At 41.0% G+C, this 23,089-nt stretch overlaps 2 protein-coding genes across 6 annotated transcripts; both read left to right on the top strand.

Annotated features, from left to right (window-relative positions):
- Nucleotides 1-34: 34 nt before the first annotated feature.
- On the top strand, nucleotides 35-22,343 carry cpne1 (copine I). 4 transcript variants are annotated; one of them, XM_048255990.1, is made up of 16 exons: nucleotides 35-131; nucleotides 11,008-11,139; nucleotides 11,351-11,530; nucleotides 11,881-11,955; nucleotides 12,393-12,464; nucleotides 12,770-12,853; nucleotides 13,037-13,126; nucleotides 13,659-13,757; nucleotides 14,121-14,207; nucleotides 14,340-14,399; nucleotides 18,019-18,152; nucleotides 18,360-18,414; nucleotides 18,744-18,795; nucleotides 18,935-19,068; nucleotides 20,352-20,588; nucleotides 20,902-22,343. In XM_048255990.1, the coding sequence occupies exons 2-16, from the start codon at nucleotides 11,008-11,010 to the stop codon at nucleotides 21,013-21,015; spliced, it is 1,605 nt and encodes a 534-aa protein (XP_048111947.1). In that variant the 5' UTR covers nucleotides 35-131; the 3' UTR covers nucleotides 21,016-22,343. The 4 variants fall into 4 exon arrangements, with proteins under 4 accessions (XP_048111947.1, XP_048111950.1, XP_048111949.1 ...); XM_048255993.1 differs by lacking the exon at nucleotides 13,659-13,757 and adding an exon at nucleotides 13,472-13,567; XM_048255992.1 differs by lacking the exon at nucleotides 35-131 and adding an exon at nucleotides 2,702-2,780.
- Nucleotides 48-7,497, top strand: rbm12 (RNA binding motif protein 12). Of its 2 annotated transcripts, XM_048255987.1 has the most exons (3): nucleotides 109-131; nucleotides 2,696-2,780; nucleotides 3,945-7,497. In XM_048255987.1, the coding sequence occupies exon 3, from the start codon at nucleotides 3,967-3,969 to the stop codon at nucleotides 6,625-6,627; it is 2,661 nt and encodes an 886-aa protein (XP_048111944.1). In that variant the 5' UTR covers nucleotides 109-131; nucleotides 2,696-2,780; nucleotides 3,945-3,966; the 3' UTR covers nucleotides 6,628-7,497. The 2 variants fall into 2 exon arrangements, with proteins under 2 accessions (XP_048111945.1, XP_048111944.1); XM_048255988.1 differs by lacking the exon at nucleotides 2,696-2,780 and having other exon boundaries at nucleotides 48-131.
- Nucleotides 22,344-23,089: the final 746 nt, after the last annotated feature.

The raw sequence follows: 23,089 nt of genomic DNA, 5'->3' as shown, positions 1-23,089 counted from the left end.
ACCGACAAAGCTGTCCTATGAATGCGACGGACATTTTGTGATTCCATCTTGAGACCGAAGAAAGCACGGCGGTGGAAGAACTGCCAGACATCTTCTATAAAATATAAAATCTGTTTTAACAGATAATTTCGGTAAGATTATGCAAAGCACAGGAACTTACTGAAGGGCAATTATACTGTCTAATTTTTAACATGCGCCACCGATTTGCAACCAGGAAAAAATGCCTAGCATCAGTATCGCTGTATTAGGTGGCAAGCTTCTTCATCAGCTAGCTAACCTAGCTGGCTACTTAAACGGCTAGTTAGCTACTTCAGGCCTTATGTTAGAATAGCTGGCTAGGTGATCAATTGTGTGTGCAATCAGTAATTTTATATTAAGAGGTTGTGTACAGGTTGAGTATTAGCGCGTGTTGGGCGCGTGGTTGCATTTTGTATTCCCTGATTCGTTATATTAGCAAACCCTCGTTTTCACGCAGCTAGCCAACGTCAGGTATCGGTAGGGCTGCAAAGAAGTTATTAAGCTAAAATGTTTCCAATTATATATCTCTTTGTTGGGCGTATGATGGCAATAAGTGGTAGTAGATGTATGCAAGGGAAGTTTGCTGCAGGTTCCGAAAGAAGCAGATATCCACCCATCTCTGTATGGCGATAACATTTGGTAGTTTTTTTGCACTGCGTTTGTAGCAGGGTCCAGCTAGATCTCTAGCATTGTGCTTGAGCTCATGGCTTTCCTTAAGCAATGTACTTTAACTTGAATAATCAATATATGCTGCCAGCTTGGTTTATTTTTTGCTTGTGCCTAAATTCCACAGCCAATGTGATGAGCTACATGAGCCGTGATGTGAAACAGGATGTTTTGATTGTGTTGTCCCAAACAATGGAGGTCCATTCAATGCAGTGCATCAACGCACTCTAACCTGAATGTGCTCACGTATTGAGTTGTTTCTTCTTGCAGATGGCACTCTGAGTTGTTATTCTAATGTCTTATGAACTTTGTTGCGTTGTTGCAAAAGAGAAATTCATCAGCTACATTTCTTGAAATTTTGTTCCTGAGATTTTCAACGGAAGGAACGAGAGCCATCAAATGCATTTGGTGCCAGTCTTGGCTTAAACATGAGGCTGTTTTAAATCCAATACCACTGGATCTGTGTGGTATAACTTGGAACTACTGTGCATGTGGGAAGTCATTCTGGTGACTGACTGCACAGTGTTGCTAAAGAATCAGCAATAGGAAGATGAGGTCATTTTGAATGCTGTTGGCAGTTTTGTCACTCTTCCTAAAAAGTGGAATTCTGGTTGTTGAGGAGAAACAATTGGCTGGTGTCACATTGAATGTGACATTGGTGTATAAAGAAATGTGAAGTTTGAGCTTACCATGGCAAATTATCAGTCTTCCTTTCATTTTCTGTGTTTGTTGTTGATGATGATGGATAAAGCTTCCTGCTGCATGGATGGGTTGATTGTGATGTGCAGCATTGTGCCTCAGGTGGTTGAGAAGTCTAGCTTGTATCATTTGTATTGGTTCAAAATCAGTTTAGCCCAGGTCCATATTCAGGAGTCAAGGTTGTCAAAATGTAGGCTGGTGGCAACACAATGCTTCTGTGGGTATTCGTTTATGATGTACCTAGCAAGGATGATACCCACACTTCGTTTGCTTGTTTGTTGCACCTTGTTCGTTCTTGTGTCCTAATGTGATAAAGAAATTTCATATGGTGGTGCTGAAATTGTAGTTTTCTGGTCTAGTGTTGAGTCCCTGTGTTGGTGAGTTAAGCTGTGGAGAGGGCTTCATCTGGCAGGTGGAATATATGGATGGTTCACTGTTTTGATTGATGTTGACAAAACGGAAAAAGCGTAAACCTTTTTTTTTTTTTTTTGCACGTTTGTTTATTAGGCTATATATTGTGAGGTTTGGTGTCACTCAGCAACACTTTGAATTTATCCAAAATGACACCTTTCAATTTGTAATTAAAATGTGCACATACGTATTTGCTCTAGTAGAAGCTGTAGTAGTGGTTTGTAATATTTAAAGAGCTTGGAAAATGTAATATTTTCAATGGGAAGTTATGAGAAAAACATTTAGGTATTCTGTTAGTTTAGGCCATCTTGGAAATAAGACATGGGTTTAGTTCTGCATGACAACTTGGCCTTTTACTGTGCTCAAATTTCTTTTGGTTCAAACCCCAATCACTTTTATTTATTGTCTTTTATACTCCCTTAATGAGCCTAGTCTTGAACAGCTGTCAAGGCTCAGTTCTTTGAAAGAAGACAGATTTTGGAATCTGTTGGTTAGGCCGCCTTGTATTGATTTGTTCATTGTTTATGTTGAGACTTGCCCACAATATGTTTTCAAGCACTTGAATTGGTTTGACATTCAAAGCGAAATATCTTTCAGCATGTTGGTTTATTTTTCTCTAATGCATTTCTGTGTGCAACACTGGTCAACAGTATGTGTATTTTGTGCATTAAATTCAACTGCTCTTTGGCTACTGGCAAAGCTGCCATTGAAGGATGTGCTGGGTCACACAACTGAATTATGGTCATGATCTCTCCGCTGCAAACAGAAGCTGGTATAAGCTGTTGCTGGTGTTGACTGTCTCTGTATGTGTTTTTGTGTGTCTGGAGGTGAACGTGGACGATCCCCCTTTTGTCTGCTGTTTGAATTCATACATTTGCTTCATTTTATTCTTTTGTTACAGTCTAGAGTTGATTTTAAATGATTGACGTCAGGATTGGCTTGGGTATCCAGTACACCCAATAAAGAAGCGCTTCTTTTAGCAAAAGGTAAGCATAGTGATCGGAAAGTAGTCCACCCTTTTTTCTTCCAAATGAAGAGAAATTCACCTATTCAGAGTGGTTTTGGCCAGACCTGTGCAACTTGTAGGCTGCTTGAAGGAGTCTGGTATTCCTCAAGTTTGAATGCTCTGTGAAACGAGCTTTAAACTTAAACCAAGCTTCAGTGAAGTGCATGTTGTATTTGCATTTGCTTTGTGAAGAGGCTGCTCCATCTGGGCTTAGTAACAGCTGACAATGACGTTTGATTTGCTTCCTCTGTGTAATTTGTCCCTTGCCTGTCCGATTACACTTGGCCAATACTGCTCTGAAGAAGGCATGTGCTCCTCTACAATTTTGGCTTGAATTAAAGCACACTGTCCATTTTGTTTTTGTTTTTTTAATGTGTCAAATTAATTATCAGGAAATCTCTAGCAAGATTCAAATTTGAAAATGATAATGTAACAGGGATTTTGGTACGTGCTTGTCAGCACAATGCCAATTTAAATGTAATGGGTCCAGAACAATTGAGCCCATGGCTTCCAACATGTTTTAAACTGGGCTCAAAGAAGGAGGAAAATAACTGTAGCCTATGTTGCTGGCTGTAGTGAGATTGAAGCCTACTACCTTTAGATGATGAATGTTTTTTGAAATTAGTAGGCTACGCAGCTTTTACCAATGTTAATCTAACAAGATGAGGGTATTTAAAGACAATTTCAGTAGGATTTTCAGACTATAGGCTATTGTTTGATTAGCCTACTTGGCAAAGCTCTTAATGAGCTATAATGTGTGTTTAAAGATTTATTAAGGGTAAGAGAATATCAGTTGACACACAGATTCTTCAAGTTTGGATGCATTTTTGAGAATTGAGAGGGAAAAGCATGTGAGATATTAAATGATGCTTGATTGCTGTTAATCATTGTTTAATGTTTTGTTTTCAATATGACACGGTGCCTAAATTGCAGAAATTTCAGTGTTTAAATGTCAGCAAAGTATTTAAATGTTATTTGGTTCATTGGGACCTAACCATGCGTCTTACTGGATTTGTTGATGGTTTGTTGACTGCTTGTGTGTGTGTGTGTGTCTCTGTGTGTCTGTGCCCACATGTGTCTGTGTGTGGAATTTTTACTCTCCTTTTATCCTAGTCTGACAGCCGATGCCTTCTTTCACCTGCAGGTGTGTGTTGTAACGCCTCAGCATGGCTGTGGTCATCCGCTTGCAGGGTCTCCCCATTGTGGCAGGGACCATGGACATTCGCCATTTCTTCTCTGGATTGACCATCCCGGATGGTGGGGTGCATATTGTAGGGGGTGAACATGGTGAAGCATTTATCGTTTTCGCCACAGACGAAGATGCCAGGCTTGGTATGATGCGAACAGGGGGGTCCATCAAAGGTTCAAAGGTATCACTGTTACTAAGTAGCAAGACAGAAATGCAGAACATGATTGAGCTTAGCCGCAGGCGGTTTGAAGCTGGCAGTGTAGAGGGAGCAGCAGGAAACGGTAACAGACCAGGCCCCCCTGCCACCTCTGGTGGAAGTGGTAGAGGTAGCATGCCCACTACTGCTCAAGGTTTCAGTAATACATCAGCGACTGCCACCACAGCTACTTCTGCACATGAGCCAATTAGCAACAAAAACATTTCCACCTTTGCCACCACTAGCATGGGTAACATGCCCAGTTTCAACAATAACTTCAGCAGCAGCAGCATCACGATGGGTTCAACCATGACAACTGCCATGTCCTCCCTAAACTCTGTACCACCACCCATACCACCCTTGCCCAGCATGCAGTCCATACCACCCATGCCTTCTATGCCACCCTTGCCAGGTCCACCGCCTGTATCATCCCATCCCTCCGTGCCAACAGTTTCCCCTTTGACTGCAGTGCCACCTGTACCTCCAATGTCTCACATGCCCCACCTGTCTGCAATGCCTCCTTTTAACCCCGGTGTCCCTCCCCCAGTCGGACCTGGTATCGCTACATCCGGACCGCATTTGTCTCTGGGAAGCCCTAATCACATGTTCCTCAACCCAATGAACCTTAACCCCCTTAATCTGCAGGCTCACTTGAAGCCATCGATTACCAACCCTGATGATTTTTACGTCCACCTGCAAGGCCTTCCCTTTAATGCAAACGAGTTAGAAGTCAGAGAATTCTTCCATGGATTGGCTGTCGAAAACGTTCGTCTTATTAGAGATAACATGGGCAGGAGCAGCGGTCGAGCACTAGTTAAATTCTTTGCACCCCAGGATGCTTTTGAGGCAATAAAAAGAGGTGCAGCAATGCTAGGTCAAAGATATGTGGAGATAACCCCAGCATCTGAGAGGCAGTGGCGAGAGTGTGGCAGTGGAATCCTTGGCCAAAACCAATCCAAACCTGGTCATAATGCAGACCAGGACCGCCATCGACGTGGAAGTTCGAGTTCTGCATCTCCTTCAGGACGTGAACGTGCGAGGTCCAGGTCTCCACATAAGCAAGAATTTTGTGTGTATCTTAAAGGGCTTCCATACGAAGCTGAAAACAAACAGATATTTGAATTTTTCAAAAACCTGGACATTGTTGAAGATAGCATTTACATTGCTTATGGACCTAACGGGAGAGCAACAGGGGAGGGTTTTGTAGAGTTCAGAAATGAGATGGACTACAAAGCTGCCCTTGGGTGCCATATGCAGTACATGGGTAGTCGGTTCATACAGGTCCATCCCATCACTAAGAAGGCTATGTTTGAAAAGATTGATGCCATTCGCAAAAGGATGCAGGGTTCCCAAGGTGATCAGAAAGGTAGTTCCACAGAAGGAGGAAAAAACCCAAGAAATTGTGCCCACATCTCAAATATCCCATACAATGTGTCCAAGAAGGATGTGCGTCTCTTCTTGAATGGAATCCAGTTGTTTGAGGATACCTTAAAAGTTCTAGTTGACAGTAACGGCAATGGCCTCGGCCAAGCAATAGTGCAGTTTAAGTCTGAAGAAGAAGCACTTAAAGCAGAAAGATTACATAGACAAAAGCTTAATGGCAGAGATGCCTTTGTTCATTTGGTCACATTTGACCAAATGAAGGAAATAGAAAGAAACCCACCGCCCCAGTCCAGGAGAGGGCAGAAATCTCAAGGTAACGTCCATGCGCAAGTGCAAGCTCAGGCCCAGGCTCAAGTCCAAGCCCAAGTGCAGGCCCAGGCGCATGCTTATCCCGCCATGAGTGGAGAGGAGTTCAACTTCCTCAGAAACAGTGTAGGAAGCCTAAGTAACGGTCCTCCTTTTGTAACTCCTTTCACTGCCCCAGGCAATGGTCTTGCTGGCCCCCCTCCCTTGCCACCTCTTGGCGCCACTTTGGGAGATGTCACGCTTGGTGTGCCGCCACCTTTGGTCGGTGCTCACTTGCCCGGTCCAGTTCTTGAGCCACCAGGGTTCCGACCAGGAGGTAGCAATGGACCTCCTGGTTTTGTGGGAGGCCCGGAGAGTCTGAGAGGCCTTCCGCCTTTCGATAATGGGTCTAGGAAGGGAGGCAACCACAACAGAGGAGGTGGACAAGGCCCCACTGGGGGACCTCAACCTTCCTTTGGGTCCGCCTCGGACAATCTGAGGGGGCTGTCTGGGGGCAGTGGCCCCAGTAACCCTCGGCCTACCATTGTCAAGATTCAAAATATGCCCTTCACAGTTACCGTAGATGAGATACTTGATTTTTTCTATGGTTATCAAGTGCTGCCGGGTTCCGTATGCCTTCAGTTTAGTGAAAAAGGCCTGCCAACTGGCGAGGCGATGGTTGCATTTGAGTCCCATGACGAGGCTATGTCTGCAGTCATGGATTTGAATGAGAGGCCTATTGGAGCAAGGAAAGTAAAGTTAACTTTGGGATAGACTATGATTTTGGGAATTTGGCATCTTCAATTAATGACATTTGTTTTACTGCATTGGAAGGGAAGTTTTTTTCCTACGTAACACTGAACAACATCTTAGTTCCTTACCAAAGTATATGAACTTGTCATGTAGACTAGGAAACAAATGAAATATCTAAGTTTAGCAAGATGAACTGACACATCGCGACATGAACATTTTTATGATGGCAACAAGCATTGGATGACTGATTACTCTTCAATCATGTGAAGTGCAAGTGTTCTGGGTCTAGAACTTTGCTGGGGATGAGGCTGATATTTTGCAAGTGTAAAATGCTGTGCTGTGTTTTTTATTGGCAATTATGCTGTATCACTTTTCTGATGTCTTCACTGTTGTATTTTTGTGATTGGTTTATTGCAAAATTGGTGTACATCAAATGCTGCCATGATTTGCGTGTGCACAGAGCTCACATTGGGTTACGCATTGCTCTATTTGGTTCATGTTTCTCTACAATCAACTAACGCAAGTGTGTGCTGCAGTGTTTGCTTTTGTGGGATTGCGTGCTAATGTCCGAGGACTCAAAAGAAATGCTGTCTCTATGAATGCACCAACTTTCTTTTCCTGTCCCTGCAAGAGTTCTGATATGGCAATGTGATGCGTTGTGTATATGATGGCTTTTTTCCTTATGGCGATATGTTTTCTTTCAAGTCCGCTGTTTTCTGCTACGATGTAGACTATAGTTGGAATGTCATTTTTTTTAGTGCTCTCGAACCCAGTTTAATTGTTTGATTCCTTTTTATTTTTTGACTTTTTAGTTCCAGCTTTGTGTTGCAGTTGTGTACATACTGTTCAGTCTACTTATTTTGTCAATAAAATGACATTCCTGAAATGATGCATCTGAAGGTACTGTATGCCTCTCCTTTGCTGTGTTTCATTGCTCTCTTTATGGTTTCCGAAAAGAAGAAAAATAAAGAGCTGCTGAGCATTTCCCTGCTTTCATACACCAAACAAGGTATGAAGATGAAGCTTTGTTACCTATAGCTTGACCAGTTGTTACTCAGTCTGAGCTCTCTCCTTACAATGTTGATCTATTGCGGTGCTTAAAATGAATGAATGAACAAAATTAAGTTTGTTCAGAGATGACTAATGCACATTTAAGAGTACACACATAATAATAATAATAATAATAATAATAATAATAGATTTTTAGGTCACATCAGCTGTACTATGTCTGAAAAACATATAAGGCTGTACTTTTAGTGCCCTTTTATGAAGTTGAAATACAACTCCATTTTAAAAGGCACACAGTGGCTTTTTTTTAACCAACCCTTTAGTGGGTTTCCTTGCAAGGACAGGATTGCATAATAGCCTTTGCTTGAAGTGCACAGCAAATGCCCTACCTTGAGCTCAGTGACTTTGGATGAGCAGTGAAAATCAAACAGTAGCAACTTAATCCCACCCTTACAGTCATCACATTTTATTTGATGACTCAGTTGAGACTGACCCAAGGAACATGATCAGTATCCTGACAGAATGCATGCACCCACACAAATGTATTGGCTGAATATGGCTGTGATTGTTACTGCAAACAGGAGAAATGTCTCCTCTGGCTTGAGAGGCAAGCATTGCACTAGTGGGACCAGGTCTAGGTTTTTCAGTGTGTGGCTATGTAATCATAGAGGATACTTGAACATGCTTCTGTTGCTTTGGTTTTGATGAAAGATATGCTGATTGTGCTCATTTAAACTGGTGGATTGAATAACTGCTCAGAGTATTCAGCCCCAGAGATGTATAGCACTGAAAATCACACTTTTGGTTCACGCCAAAGGTAAGTAACTTTAGTTATCATAATTTGCAGATTGTCGCATTCTTCTGCTATATGCTATATTGTTGGTCACAGTTTGTTTTTTCCAAATATACCATGGAACATTTCCGAAACAAACTAAACAGGTCGGGAGAGCTGTGCAAATTACTTTAAGCTTTTAAAGGGTTTTACTTAGGAAGGAATCACATTTTATTCTCAATTTGATTCCCTGTGATGAGTTTAGATGATGCCTTTTCCCATGAAAGCTGTAAACTTTGTGGTGCAATTTATGTTACAAAAAAAGTCTAAAAACTATAAATAGCACCATTTTAAGATTTTTTTAATATTTTTTTTTTCCAGCAAAGCAGGTGTTCAATACCTCACTTTGGTATAGGAAAAAGGAAAATGCATGCTAATATGTGGAATGTAACGATGTGAAAAACTGTCTTGTTGAGATACATAAGAACTGTGCATCAGTCTGATGGTGATAGAGAAGAAAGTGACTGTCATCATCAAAATCCTCTAAAACTGTGATGCACAGTTCTGTTTTTCCTTCTTCTTAATTTTAGACACTTTAATAAAAGGTTTTGTTCATTAAACTTACTTTTTGGTAAAATCTGCAAGTGCCGCCTTGCACTGTTTGAAGTGGTACCAGCACAAAAAATAGATCACATTTGATGGGAAGATGTGTAGTATGTATATCTCCTCACTGGTGGACTCCGAAGGGGAGCAGGGGGTCCTAGTGCCCCCATGGTTGAAAAGTTGCGGGAGCACCAGGAGGGGTGCTCCCCCTGAGTCCACCAGTGGTATCCAATTAATCATGTATAGAGGACTGAGATATGGTGACCCTCTACATTGTCTGAAAGTAAATTTGACCAGTAGTGTAAGTTATGCACTACTGGTGGAGACACACAGACACAACAAATGACACCCTTCCTTTCATATCATGCCAGAATAGTCAGGTTGCATTATTTTCAGCTTAACACTTTAAGGCAGTTCTGTTCACTTTTTGTTTCATCAGAGGGCTTATAATTCTGGATCTGAATTGCCTAATAAAACGGTGATTAAGGATTAAAATGATTTAAGCATACCCTACTTGATACATTGTAGCTTTTGTGTGAGGTGGGTCTCATGTCATGAGCAGTGCCCTTTTTGTTTTTCGACCCTGCTTTTCACCGTCTGATCCACTGCATAATTGTATTTTTCCTCTAAATCATGGATCTAGCCCCATGAACAGCTGTACATTTAAAGTAGCCCATCATGTAATTTCACTGTCAGTGATTAATGACATGCTGTTTTACGAAAAAGAGGAACCAGAGTGAGGTGGTATAGTGACCTTGTGCATTAGGCTAACTAATAAACCATGGCTTCAGTGCTCATTTGTCTGGCATTTGTTGTGCTTTTGTGTTCATTTGGCATAACTGGCTAGCAATTATTTTTTTTTAGTTTATGTCTGGTTGTTGGATCTAGCACACGGCATTAAGAATGTGTCAGAATATTAAACTTTGCTGGATATATGACAAGTCTGAGTGTTGCATTGGCCTCAACTCATGGCAAGGGGGATTAGTGGATGCTTGAAGTTTCGGGGTTCCACAAGCACAAGGCAAATTTGCCTTTTAAACGAAAAGGTTTAGAGCTAACCTGCTGTGTAGAAAAACTATCACTGTAGTTTCCAGGACTTTATAAAAGCGAATTGGTTTCGTTCATTATATTTCGCACTGAAGCCTACACGCCTGTTAACCGCTGAATGACTCATACGCACACTCGCACGGAGGTTTGGAAACCACTTCCTGCGCTACACGAGCCTGCCTGCTGATTGGCATATTCTCTTGTCCAATGAAAATGCATTCATGCAGGCTGTTGGAGGATATGGGCTGTTGAGCCAATCGTGATGCAGTGACTTGTCAGGGGACAGCCTGCCACACCCTCTGCTTAAATTATCAACACATTTGCTGTTCTGTCTCTGATGTTGACTGTGCCAAGAATATCTTAACAATTCTGTTCAAACTGAAAGGTACAGTATCGTTTGTGATCTTGTATAGCCGACTCTGCTTGGTCTATGGTTAGTCTACGTTGTGTATGTTAAAAAATAAGAGCGACATTCGTTTTCTGAATAACGTTAACGTTAGCTGTGCTCCTGACATCCGTAATGTACTGGCAGGATTTTCACGAGTTTCAGTTCGCATTTTTAGTTACAAAAGTCAAAAATCTTAGAAGGCTCCACTTGTTCGGTGTACTTCCGAAGTTATTATAGCTATATTATGTGTTTCAAATCGGATACATGTGATGTGTTGGTTGTTGAAAACGAAACGGATGTTCAGAGCAGTGCATCCATGTAGTAGGCTTTTAGCCTTAAGTACATGTTGCATACATTTTATGGATGGCCTATTGGCATGCATGGTATCAGCTTGCATAGTTTGCCTTGTCTGTGAATCTTCTGCACTTCTCGACCGCTACACCTATCAAGCAGCCTTTCGGGTTATTTTTGAATATCCTGTTACACATGACCGTTGTTAATGGACAATTTCTGTCCACTAAGGGGGTTTACACATAAAGAAATATAATATATATTAAATGTATTTACCCCTCCTCTTTTTCAGATGGCAACCCAGTGTGTATCAAAAATTGAGCTCTCCATATCCTGCAATAATCTTATTGACAAAGATGTTGGATCAAAATCTGACCCGCTGTGCGTTTTACTGCAAAGTACTGGAAGTGACTCATGGACAGAGGTTGGTATTTTTTTTATATATATATATAAGTTTCTTGGTATAGGTGTGCAGTTATTGTAATACATTTGAAACACACATATTCTTGATGTAAAATTCTGACATTACTCTAGTGCATCAAACTTAGTCTTATGTGTTAGTGGTGTCAAGTGTTTCCTAAAATATTTGAGGCCGCTGGTCAGTCATTGGGATTGCATCCATTATACCACTGCAGGTGGACCGAACAGAACGTGTGAAGAATTGTCAGGATCCAGAGTTCTCAAAAAAACTACGGCTTGATTACCACTTTGAGAAAGTACAGAAGCTGAAGTTGGGTGTATATGACATAGACAATAAAAGCGTGGACCTGTCAGATGATGACTACCTCGGAGGGTTTGAATGCACTTTGGGTCAGGTGAGGTGTTTAATTTTTTTTATTATTTTTTAAACAGAGGAATGTTGGGGTGACTTGCCATTACATGAAATCTACACACCTATTTCTTCAGATGTTTATAAATCATGAAGTCTAGTCACTGTAACAGTAACATGAAACTCACCAAGCAGCACCAAGTTAAACTCATCAACATATTTTAATTACCTCTTGTCTCTTGTTGAATTTTTTTTTAATAATGACTTATTGGCCGTTGGGTAGACTGATTTGAGAAATTGCTCTTTTCAGCAGGATGTAAAACTACAAGATGTGGTTTTGTAGCATTTTCTGGTATGATTCTTCAGCTAATTGTTGCTGGTGAATGTGTCTTACAGATTGTGTCCAGTAAGAAGATCACCAGACCCCTGGAGCTGAAGAAAGGGAAGCCTGCAGGGAAAGGCACCATCACTGTTAGTATTCAAATATTCTCGGGCTTTCTAGAGAATTCGAGTACTAAGGAGTCTTTGCTTGGCATATTTCTACTGCTGCCTGGCAGTCAAAGGCCTGTTTCATGACCTTTGAGATAGTAGACGTCTGATAAAGGGCTCTAGCACCGTTAAGCAAATGAAGTGGTATATGGAATGATGATGATTCTTGTTGTAAAACAAGTCAGCACTAGAAAGTTCTGCTCATCTGTCATAGCAAAATCATGGGTTAAATCACATTTGGATGTGAAAAGCAGGCTCATTGTTCATCATAAGGCACCTGCATTGGAACTTATTATGCATTTACATTCATGAATAACGTTGGTAGGGCATAGCACAGGGAGATGCTTCCCAAGGAGAGTGAGAGAGCCCTTACTTACTTATCTCATCTGCCATATCCTCATGTTTCTCTGTGTTTGCAGATCACTGCTGAGGAGATCAAAGACAACAGAGCCATTGTCCTAGAGATGGAGGCCAAAGGCTTGGACAAAAAGGTAGGACTGACCCGCTTTATCCCAGTGTTACTAATATGAGGGATGCCTTGGAGAAAGATTGAGTTTCTACTCTTACGTAGATGAAACTCCTAGTCTGAAGTTGACATGCAGTGCCGGAGGTTGTGAGAGTCTAATGTTGTGTGGGACTGTGAAAGTGTTGAGTTTCTCATGAAATATTGAGAACCGACAGTCCTGCTTTAGTGTTGTGACCCTTTTTGTTTATTTGTGGATCCAAGGCTGTGATGTGACAACAGTGCCCTTTGCTCTTAGCAGTGAAAATTGTCTTGTACAATCCTTATTTGCAGGACCTGTTTGGGAAATCAGATCCGTTTTTGGAGTTTTTCAAAAAACAGGATGACGGCAAGTGGCAACTGGTCCACAGAACAGAAGTACGTATCCAAAGTATCCATTTCACAAGAGCAACACTTCTTCTTCCAGATTTATTTCTGTACTCTCTATTAGCATCTAGCTATCTGTCCTGTACACTGTCATAGACTATATATTTGTGCACACAGTGTCATCCTTCCTCATGTTTTCCCATGACTGTAATTTGCAAATCTTTTTCCTTCAAGGTTGTCAAAAACAATTTGAATCCCTCCTGGAAGAAATTCAATGTGTCTCTCCACACATTCTGCAATGGAGACTTAAACAAGCCTATCAAGGTAGGAGTGTGAAACAAATATCAGCCTGTTCACATTACCATACTCAGTCAGTTTCACAGTGACTATTTTGAAATGTGGACACAGTTCAAACCATCAGCCACCCGGGAAGTTAAAGTAGACCCTGTATTGCATACCCGTGACATGTCCATGTTCCGTACCTTCTGTTGTAGTTCAGTAACATTTCGTTTGGTGAATATGGATGTGCATTACATTAATGTTGTTCATGTTTTGGTGTGAAAAAAGGGAAGAATAAAGTCTGTGTGCTTTGTGGGGGTGAAAGTGTGAAAGGGGAAAACTCCAAGGTAGGAGCTTTAGGAATGACCAGTGTGTTTGTGTGGCTGGCAGGTGACTTGTTATGATAAGGATGAAGACACCAGTTCAGATATGATAGGAGAGTTTACCTGCACTACCGCGCAGCTCTTGGAGGTTAAAGACCACGCGGTGAGCAGGACCAGCCTTTATATTCTTCTTTCACCAACTTCTCCTTTCCTTTCTTTTCTTCTCTTCTGTCCTTCCATTCCCTTTTCACCAGGTCCATTGCTCTGACTATGATAGTGATGGCTCGCATGATCTTATTGGCATTTTTGAAACTAATGTAGAAGATCTTCTGAAAGCAGACCATGGCTCACCGGTGAGACAGGGAATCCTTTTTGTCTTTCACCTTCTTTCTATATGTGTTAGTCTATTAGACCCTTATCTTGAATCTTATATTAGTTTATATAAATATTCGGTCAAAGTTCACACAAGTACTGCTAAAGATAATCCAAGGTATTCTATGCATCTTGTTTGTTTGTTGAAGCAGGCAAAACCTATGGCAGAAACATAATCCATAGAATGCACAGAAACATTTACATTTATTAGACAGAACTATTTTTTTCTGTTTTATCAAACTGCTTATTCATTGTTGGTCTGAAAGCAGTTCTGTTTTGATAACTGACTTCTTAGTTCTGCTTTGTGAGATGTTCACCTGGCCACTCTCATGTCCCTTTCTCAGGTGGAGTTTGACTGCATTCACCCAGAGAAACAGAAGAAGAAAAAGAGCTACAAGAATTCGGGTGTGGTGTGTGTGAAAACCTGTAAGGTATGTACACACACACACACACACACACACACACACACACACTGTATGCGGTAGCCTCTTTTGAGATGCCATGCAGATTGTTTCTTAGAATACCAGTGTTCTTAGTCATTTTATTTCTATATCACAATTCAGCTGGACATGGAGTATTCCTTCCTGGATTACATCATGGGAGGATGCCAGATCAATTTCACGGTAAGGGATCAGTGAAACTGCTGCCCTCATGCCCCATGCAATATAGGCCCCTTGTTGTCATTTGTTTCAATTAACTGTTACTGTAGCTTTACACTTGCAGTAGCAGTTATAGGTTCTTGGATTTAATTCCCTGGGAATTGTCTGATAAACATAAACTTGACTTCTCACTCTAGTTGTCCTGCCAACATAAATAACGTAATCATCATGATGAGGGCAGTGATGGTGAAGTTGATGTTGTTGGTGGTGACTGTATATTCACTCTGTATTTGGGCAGTTCCAGCGTTATGGATGTGACATTTGGACTCATATTGGTAAACAAAATGCCTTAGAGTGGGGGCAAAATTAGTATCAGTGAATTAATTTGCATAACTTTTAATGTAACCTCTATCCTCTGAATACTGAGAAATCCTCAAATGTAATATAATCAATTTCATCCTAAGAATACAAGGCATTTTATCAGCGTTATGGATGTGTGTGACATGAAATGGACACACTTTTGTGAGAGATTACAGGTTTTCTACAAACTCTGTGAATTTTGAAGGAAACTGCCAAAACTATGATATATGTACCATGAAGGAGACTTGAATGAACACAAAAAGTGTGTTTTTGAAACTATCGTCATTTTAAGTAATGCATTATGTAGGAAAAACTGGCGTTATGGATGTGACGGTTTCACGTTATGGATGTGACATGTCTGAACCAGTCCTCGACAAACTACATAAAACACATAATTAAGTAGTGAATTTTGATATGAAACAATTGAAATAGCAATCATGAAAAACTAGCGATGACATTTTTGCTTCCTCTGTGCCCACTAAGATCCACCGGAAGAATCAGGACAAGTCATTTAAAATATAAAAAAGAAATTATTTTTTTTCTTTTACCGTCATTTTTTTTTGGTCAGTGATTCCCGGGTTACTGAAACACCAGGGAACATGAAACTTGGTGGCCACTCCCCTAAAGCAGGCATGAAAACTCCTCACCTTTCGGCGAAATTCGCCGTTTTGAATCCAAAATAGGGGACTTACGTGGTTCGCACAGATCCGATGAGAAAATATTGTGGTGGGGTATGGGGTTACAACTGAGTATACAAATCACGCGCAGACGCAACTTCTGTCAGAAAAAGACGTTGAGATTGGTGTAGCAGCGTAGCGGCTGTTAAAGTTAGCGATATTGGACAGAAATATAGACATAACGAGTTCATTTGTTGAAGAATACGTGCAGTTTGAGCCATCTAGATCGACAAAAGGTGAAGCAAATTGGCATACTTTATCAGTATAGCAAAGGCTAATGTGAATAACTAAATAGTTTAATGAAATGCTCCTAAACTGGGCTGGTGCGTTTTGTCGAGTTCAGAAACAAAAGCAGTGTTTGACATGGTAATGCGCTCTTTTAAAAAAGTGGCCTGATCAGTAGGCCTAGTCTGTGTCTGTCTGTGTGTAGGGTTTAACATGTAATGTGAACACTGTTTACACAACGTATTGGTTGGTTAAACACACTAGCACAATGCCACAATCTGTAAGTAGCCTAGGCTGCAGGTTAAAACATTTCAAACCAATTTTACAAATTAAAGCCTAGTCTACCCTACCCAAGTTTATTTATTACCTGGTTTGGTCCAACAAATATTCAGACCTTATTCAGACTTATTCTAATAGTCTATGTAGTGTCCATTAGGCCTATGAAATCTTCAGAAATGTCTGATAACTTCAGGCACAAAGAAAGAAAGAAAGAAAACTCATGTAGATTACTGAGGAGGGGTCAGAGGCCCAGGTTGAAGCATGTTGCCAAACAGCGCAAGTGTTCCCCTTCACACTTAGGCCCAAGCCAAAAAGAAGAAATAAAGGTATTTTTCTGTAAAAACGAGTCATTTTGTAGTTTTTTTTTTTTTATATATATAAATCTCTGGTTTTAGGCAACTTCATACTCCATGGAAGCTATGCACTATTGGCAACAATGTCACTCGTATTTGTTTTGCTATGAAACGCCCATTTCCCTCTTCGCGCGCCTATCTCACCTTTTTCACCCCTGACCCGTTTTCATGCCTGCTAAATAACTAGCCCTACCTGAACCGTTGCACCCAAGATGACAAAATATTTATGGTATGTTAGTCTCGAGCCCGCTTTAACCTAACCCATACCCACTCATTTGTGATTTTCACACATAAAGTACATGCACACGCACGTGCACACACGCACAGTCGCACACATACAGACAGGCAAGCACACACACACATGAATGCAGACACATAAACACACACACACAGGCACGCATACGCATGTGCGCATGCAAACACACGCACACACACACGCACACATATAACACACATAAACACACAAACACAGGCACGCATACGCACATGCGCACACACACACACTCTTATAAACAAAAGAAACTCACATATGCACATACTCATTTACATGCACATGAGTTGCAGGAGTAGGAGAGGGAGAGAAATTGACAAGCGTGATTTATTTTTGCGAAGAGAATATGCAGGACTGATAGGCGGTCATATTTTGTACCGCTATGCGGTACATCTAGTTTATTGCTGCCGTTACTCATGTTACTCTGTGGGTATTAGCTAGAGAGGACCTGACACTTCAAATGCTGGCATATTGCGTCACATTTAAAATTAAACTGTTAAGCAGACGTGAACGGCAGGCTGAACAGATCTGCAACAGGAGGTTGCTATGTTAACTCCAGCTGCAAAGTCAGCCATCTTCACCAGCTAACACGATAATCCAGTTACTGTACAACAACAGTATGACAGTTACGGGAAGATAATCGCTCAGATTTTCGTTATTAGGCCACTTGAAAATAGGCTATGGCTAGGCTAATCACTGGAGGTATTTTAATATTATGTTTGTTTTGCTAATGGTTAGGCAAGGCCTCCCTGTGGTTTTGATCAACCTAATAATCTTTGAAATGTCAATTGTAAACACTAAGGTGAAATGCTTTGAAACTGACATGCCACCAGAACAGACGTTTTATCGACTTTGAGGTATAATAAAGTCTCCAGTCTTGTAAATTCACATTATGTAACATCCATAACGTCACATCCATAAAGCACCATTAAAGGTTTTAAAAGTAAGAAAGGGGCACAATTTGGTCATCACACTTTACATTGAGATAAATCAGCTTTGCACAGACACTATGGACATTGTCGCATCAACACTGTATGTGTAGCATAACCTTTTCCTATAAAACGTTATGGATGTGATATGGCCATGGAACTTGCTGACTTAAAAACAAAAGCCTTACAAATGTAAGGAGTTGTGATCTTAAAGGCAAGCTGAGCATAGACATTGCTCTACCAATCCCTTGTCAATCTGGAATTTGTCAAATGACACAATTTGTTTGAACCTTGGGTCCATTAATCCACTTTTTAAATATGTATAATATTACCATGTGTGAAATGTTGTTTCTGGTATGGTTGCACACCATATTTCTGATGTAAAAAGAGTGTAATTCTCCATCAAATTCAATCAGATCAGTTACAAACAATAAAATATGGACCTAAATGAAGATTTTAACAACAGTTCTATTTGCGTATTCCATGGTAAGGATGACCTTTGCATGGAATTGCCCATTTACTATAGTAATGGTTGTGTGTGGTCCTCAGGTGGGCATTGACTTCACTGGCTCTAACGGCGACCCACGGTCTCCCGACTCACTTCACTACATGAGTCCAGATGGACTCAACCAGTACCTGTCTGCCATCTGGTCCGTGGGTCTCGTAGTGCAGGATTATGACACGTAAGCCCCCCCCCACCTTCCTTTTTAGTATTGGGGCGTTACCTTAAAAATGGTTCACCAGTATCAACAGGTGTATCGTAGGTTACAGGAATACACATGCATTTTTAAAGAATTTTTCATTCTCAGAACTTTAAAGCTGCATTTAATTTCAGTGTTTTTTGTACTTCTGTTTTCACTTCTGTTCACTGTTTTTTTTTGTACTTTTAGTGATAAACTTTTCCCTGCCTTTGGATTTGGTGCCCAAGTTCCACCTAATTTCCAGGTACATATATACATTGCAATATTAGTTGATAGCAAAGAACAAGGCTATCAGCTGAACTGTTTACACCGACTGTAATGAAAGCAATTATTTACTGCTGGTCTCACATGAGTTTGTGCTGAACTTCAATCCCCGCAGTAGAATGCATTCTATGTATCTTGTTTTTTTTCTAACAGAAACAGGCAAAACCTATGGCAGAAACATTGTGCGTAGAATACACAGAAACATATAGAAATATTTTCCGTTTTACCAAACTGCGCTCTTGATAGTCTGGAAGTTATGTCATCAGGTGAACTGTTTGTACAGAATGTAATGAAATTAATTTACTGCAGGTCTCCCATGAGTTTGCACTGAACTTCAATCCCAGCAGTCCCTATTGCCAAGGTCAGTCAGTCATGAACAGTAGATACAGTAAAGACCTATTTGTTCATTCTGCTGTCTGTTGATGTTCACCATAGGGTACTTTGACCAGCACTGATTTGTGCATGTATGTTTTGTGTTTGTCGCTTGGTTTGCTTTGCAGGAGTGGAGGGAATCGTGAATGCGTACCGCGTGGCTCTGCCGCAAGTTCGACTCTACGGCCCGACTAACTTCTCTCCCATCATCAACCACGTGGCAAACATCGCTGCCTCAGCCGCCCAGCAGCCAAATGCATCGGTCAGTCCCAAGCCAATCAGTGTCATTAGCTCACTAGTGGAAGCCTTGTCTGCCTACCTTCTGACAGTCCTCTTACTGTCGCATGGTTCCTCACCTGACCTCTGATCGCTCTCACTTCAACACAGAGGAACTGTGTATTATGTCAGGAACAACAGGGGGGTGCACTATGAAGCCAGTTTAGTGGTATGAATATTTTTGTCTAATGTTTGTGTAAATGTTTCATTGTTTGTTTTAAATTGTAAACAATCTTGGCGAGCAATGAGGCAATCTGCAAACAATTCTGTTTGCTGAATTGGAGCGAATTTCTGGCTTTTTTACAGTTATCATATCACAAATCTTGCTGAATAGCACACCCCTCCAGGAGTCTGTAATTTGATTTTGATCACACTGCTGTGGCTGTAGGCTAAACACAAATGGCATTTCATGCAACCACAGTGAATTTTTCATGTAGGCCTAGGCTAGCTATTGTAATTGGGTTCATGTACTTGTTCGTTCATTTGATTTCCGGTTTTGAAACAATAACATGCACATTAAAAATGCACATTGCATGAAATGTCATTTGTGTTTAGCCTACATCATCAGTTTATATCATCTAATATGAAACAATATACCATATAATTCGCTACCGGGCTGTCGGCAGTAAAGCCAAAGCGTATGGGGAGTGACGTAGGCAAAGAAAACATGGCTGAGTTGGATGTGGGCGGGGCTTGATGTCAAGCCTTCCCGCAGGCTGCAGCGAGGTGTACTTGCGTGGCCCTACTGCACATTTCGACGGATACGGTGATGAAGCTAAACGACCACCGGAGGGTACCAGTGAGCAGTCTCACAGATCGAGGCCATTAAAACCTAATCGGGGAATGTCCCTGCCATCATAGCCCATCCTGTGGCTCTGCGGTAGCTGATGTAGTGCAGTTCAGTAGAGGAAGCTGGGCTGAGTGCTGCAGAGGCTGGACGTACAGCAGCTTCCTGTGCATGTTTCTGTGCTGAGCTATCCACTGTCCTGTTCACGCCAGCAGTTTCACCTCATTTGACTTGCCACACAGGGGAGGATGCTGGACGGTTCATCCTCAACAACAATAAGTGGATTACATACTGGCTAGCCATGAATGAGGACGGATGAGAACTGTTGAGTAATGTAATGAGGACTAGTGAGGTTAGTCACTAAGGGCATTTCAAAAGCAGAATAAAACACAAATCTCCCTTTACATGTTTCTCTCTCTCTCTCTCTCTCTCTCTCTCTCTCTCTCTCTCTCTCTCTCTCTCTCTCTCATCTGCTCTGTTAGCAATACTTTGTGCTGCTGATCATCACGGACGGTGAGATCACCGACCTGGACCAAACCCGGCAGGCCATCGTGAACAGCTCCAAGCTGCCTATGTCCATCATCATCATCGGAGTGGGCGAGGCCGACTTCAAGGCCATGGAGTTCCTGGACGGCGACAATGGCGTCCTCAAGTCTCTGACGGGAGAGCCCGTGGCCAGAGACATTGTGCAGTTTGTGCCCTTCAGACAGTTCACCAGTGTACGAATTTTAACCCTCAATCCCAAATACTCCACAATGATGAGCATTGTTTTTGTAACATGGACAAATATTTAATCACATGTAGTTACTATATAAAGTTTGGGCAGGGCCTGTAATAATGAAAGGTCCCTGTGTTTAACTGATCTTGACAGTCATACATATTGCTTATGAAAACTGAATTTGGAAAGACATGTCTTCGACCATCACCATATCAAAAATGTGTATGTTTAATTTGATCAGGACGTTCTATTCCAGAGTGACCCTGTCCTGTAACTGCACTAATATCCCTGCTGATGTGTTCCACCTCCTCCAGGCTCCTAAGGAGGCCCTGGCCCAGACTGTCCTGGCCGAGGTTCCCACTCAGCTCGTGTCCTACTTCAAGATGAGGAAGCTCTCTCCAGTCAACCCTCCTGCCGCTACCAAGTAGAGCGGGACCCTCAGTGCTGGAGAGGAGCTTGGCCTTTACAGGATACAAGTGCCTCTCACCGCACAGCAGCAGGGATGAAGACCACAGTTCTGTTTTGTTTCTTTTTGTCAACAAACGTTGTGCCTCTGTTATACATACACCACTTTAGAAACCAATGCATAATCATTTTTGTCTCATATATTTTTTTAAAAACATTTTTTTTATCATAATTGATGTATGCTGATTGCAGGTATCCAGATGCTGTTAGAAGCTTTTGTCACTTAGTATTCTCACATCAGATTTTATTTTATAATCTGGTTTTGGAACCAAATGCTATGCTATCATTCTTCACAATCTTCAGGATCTTCACAGAAGAGAATTTTAGACAGAAATGTAGACTGTGAATGTAGACTGAAAGGTTTGCCTTAAAGCCCTTATCTTCACTTTATCTATACAATCACGTTTGAATATGCTGGCTGAGTCATCACAATATGCATATCTATCAAATGCTGCTTTGTGCCAAGTAGTGATTTAGTGCCAATATAATAATATAATTGCCAATGCCTTATATATGGTGCACCTAAATGTTAACTGTTTGTGTTATTAGTTATGTTTGTTTATTTCTTTACCAGTATGATGGTATCAAAATAAGCCTAAATTGGAGGTAGAACTGGAATGTTGAATCAAAATAATTTTCTGGTATTTGATTAGGAAATGAGGAAAAAATATTGGTTTATTTGTCTATTGGTTTAGGGACCTATGTTTTCCTATGACTGAATTGCAAAAATAGGAGTAATGTCTTTCATGGATGTATATCATTTGTATGTCATATGTCTAGTTGGGCTAATTGGTATGAAATTGTTTTGTCATGAAGAATAATATTTTCATTGACACAGTTATATACAATTCCAAAATATAAGTTTTGAGAAACTTAGCAGCACTTAACATGACTGGTATACTATGCAATACTTTTTCTCCATTATTGAGAAACACTGTGAGGTGGTTGTAGTTTTTACTAGCAGAAGCCTCTGCTACAGTTTACAATACTGGACAGCATTTTCCCCTTGCTGGTAGCAAAATGCAATCTCACATATTCTATGTTGTGCCAGATGAAGGGTTTCATGGGGCCATACTGGTGTGACTGAGTGTGGTCATAGACCAGTGTTATTTGAAGTAGCCTACTTTGTGTTAGAAAGGGAACCTTATGCAATGCTGAAATTATGAATTAAAGAATTGTTGCTGTAGCCATTCATGGATTGCACTGCAAAATATTGCAAGACATATTGTACCCCCCCCCCCCCCTCTATTTTTCATACAAACAGTGACAATAAATACACAATATATTCTAATCTATGTTATCTGTCTCTCTTTATCACTGTTATCAATAACCATTACATTTTGCTTTGTTATTCCACAGAGTGCTTTCTCTGCTGTGTCTGTATTGCTGGGAGTTGGTATTATAAGTTCACAAAGCTGCAGTTGTTACAGATGTATCATACAAGGTACCTATTTTGCTGTAAAAAGTTGGGAGTGTATAAATAGGCTACTGAGGAGCTGATGTAATGAGATAACAACAGAAAGCTAGTTAAATAAATTCAATTCATCTCAGACACCAGATGAATACAGATGAGGGAAAAATATGAGTTGTCATGGTGACTAGTTTCTTAAAGTTCCTCTTCCTTAGTCTTAGTAGTATCTTCTACTGGTTTCGGTTTCAGTTCAATTGCATTTTGCTAAATGTTTTGTAAGTCAACGCAAAACAATGCCCAGTCATCTTTCTGCACCAGGCCTACATTGGTGTGGACAGCTCAGAGTTATCCATACACAGTGGGTGAGTTGAATATAATGTAGAAGCCATGGCGTTATTTGACACTGATGGTTTGGGGTTATTTACTGCTGTTAAAAGTATGAAATATCAAATGTGTTGTGGATAGTATGACTAGAAAACGGAGTGTAATTTTATGTTAAATATCTTGGAGACCTATATTACGATCAGAGCACAAAGATGACCTCGACAAGGCTCTAGCACAGCTGCATGACCACGACCTCTGGCCTTATTTCAGGATCTTCCCAACTAATCGCCTGTATTCTGTGA

Source organism: Alosa alosa, chromosome 10, assembly GCF_017589495.1.
Source record: "Alosa alosa isolate M-15738 ecotype Scorff River chromosome 10, AALO_Geno_1.1, whole genome shotgun sequence".
In the NCBI taxonomy this organism is placed as follows: Eukaryota; Metazoa; Chordata; class Actinopteri; order Clupeiformes; family Clupeidae; genus Alosa; species Alosa alosa.
Note: the sequence above shows the minus strand (reverse complement) of the source record. Positions and strands in the feature narration are given on the sequence as shown.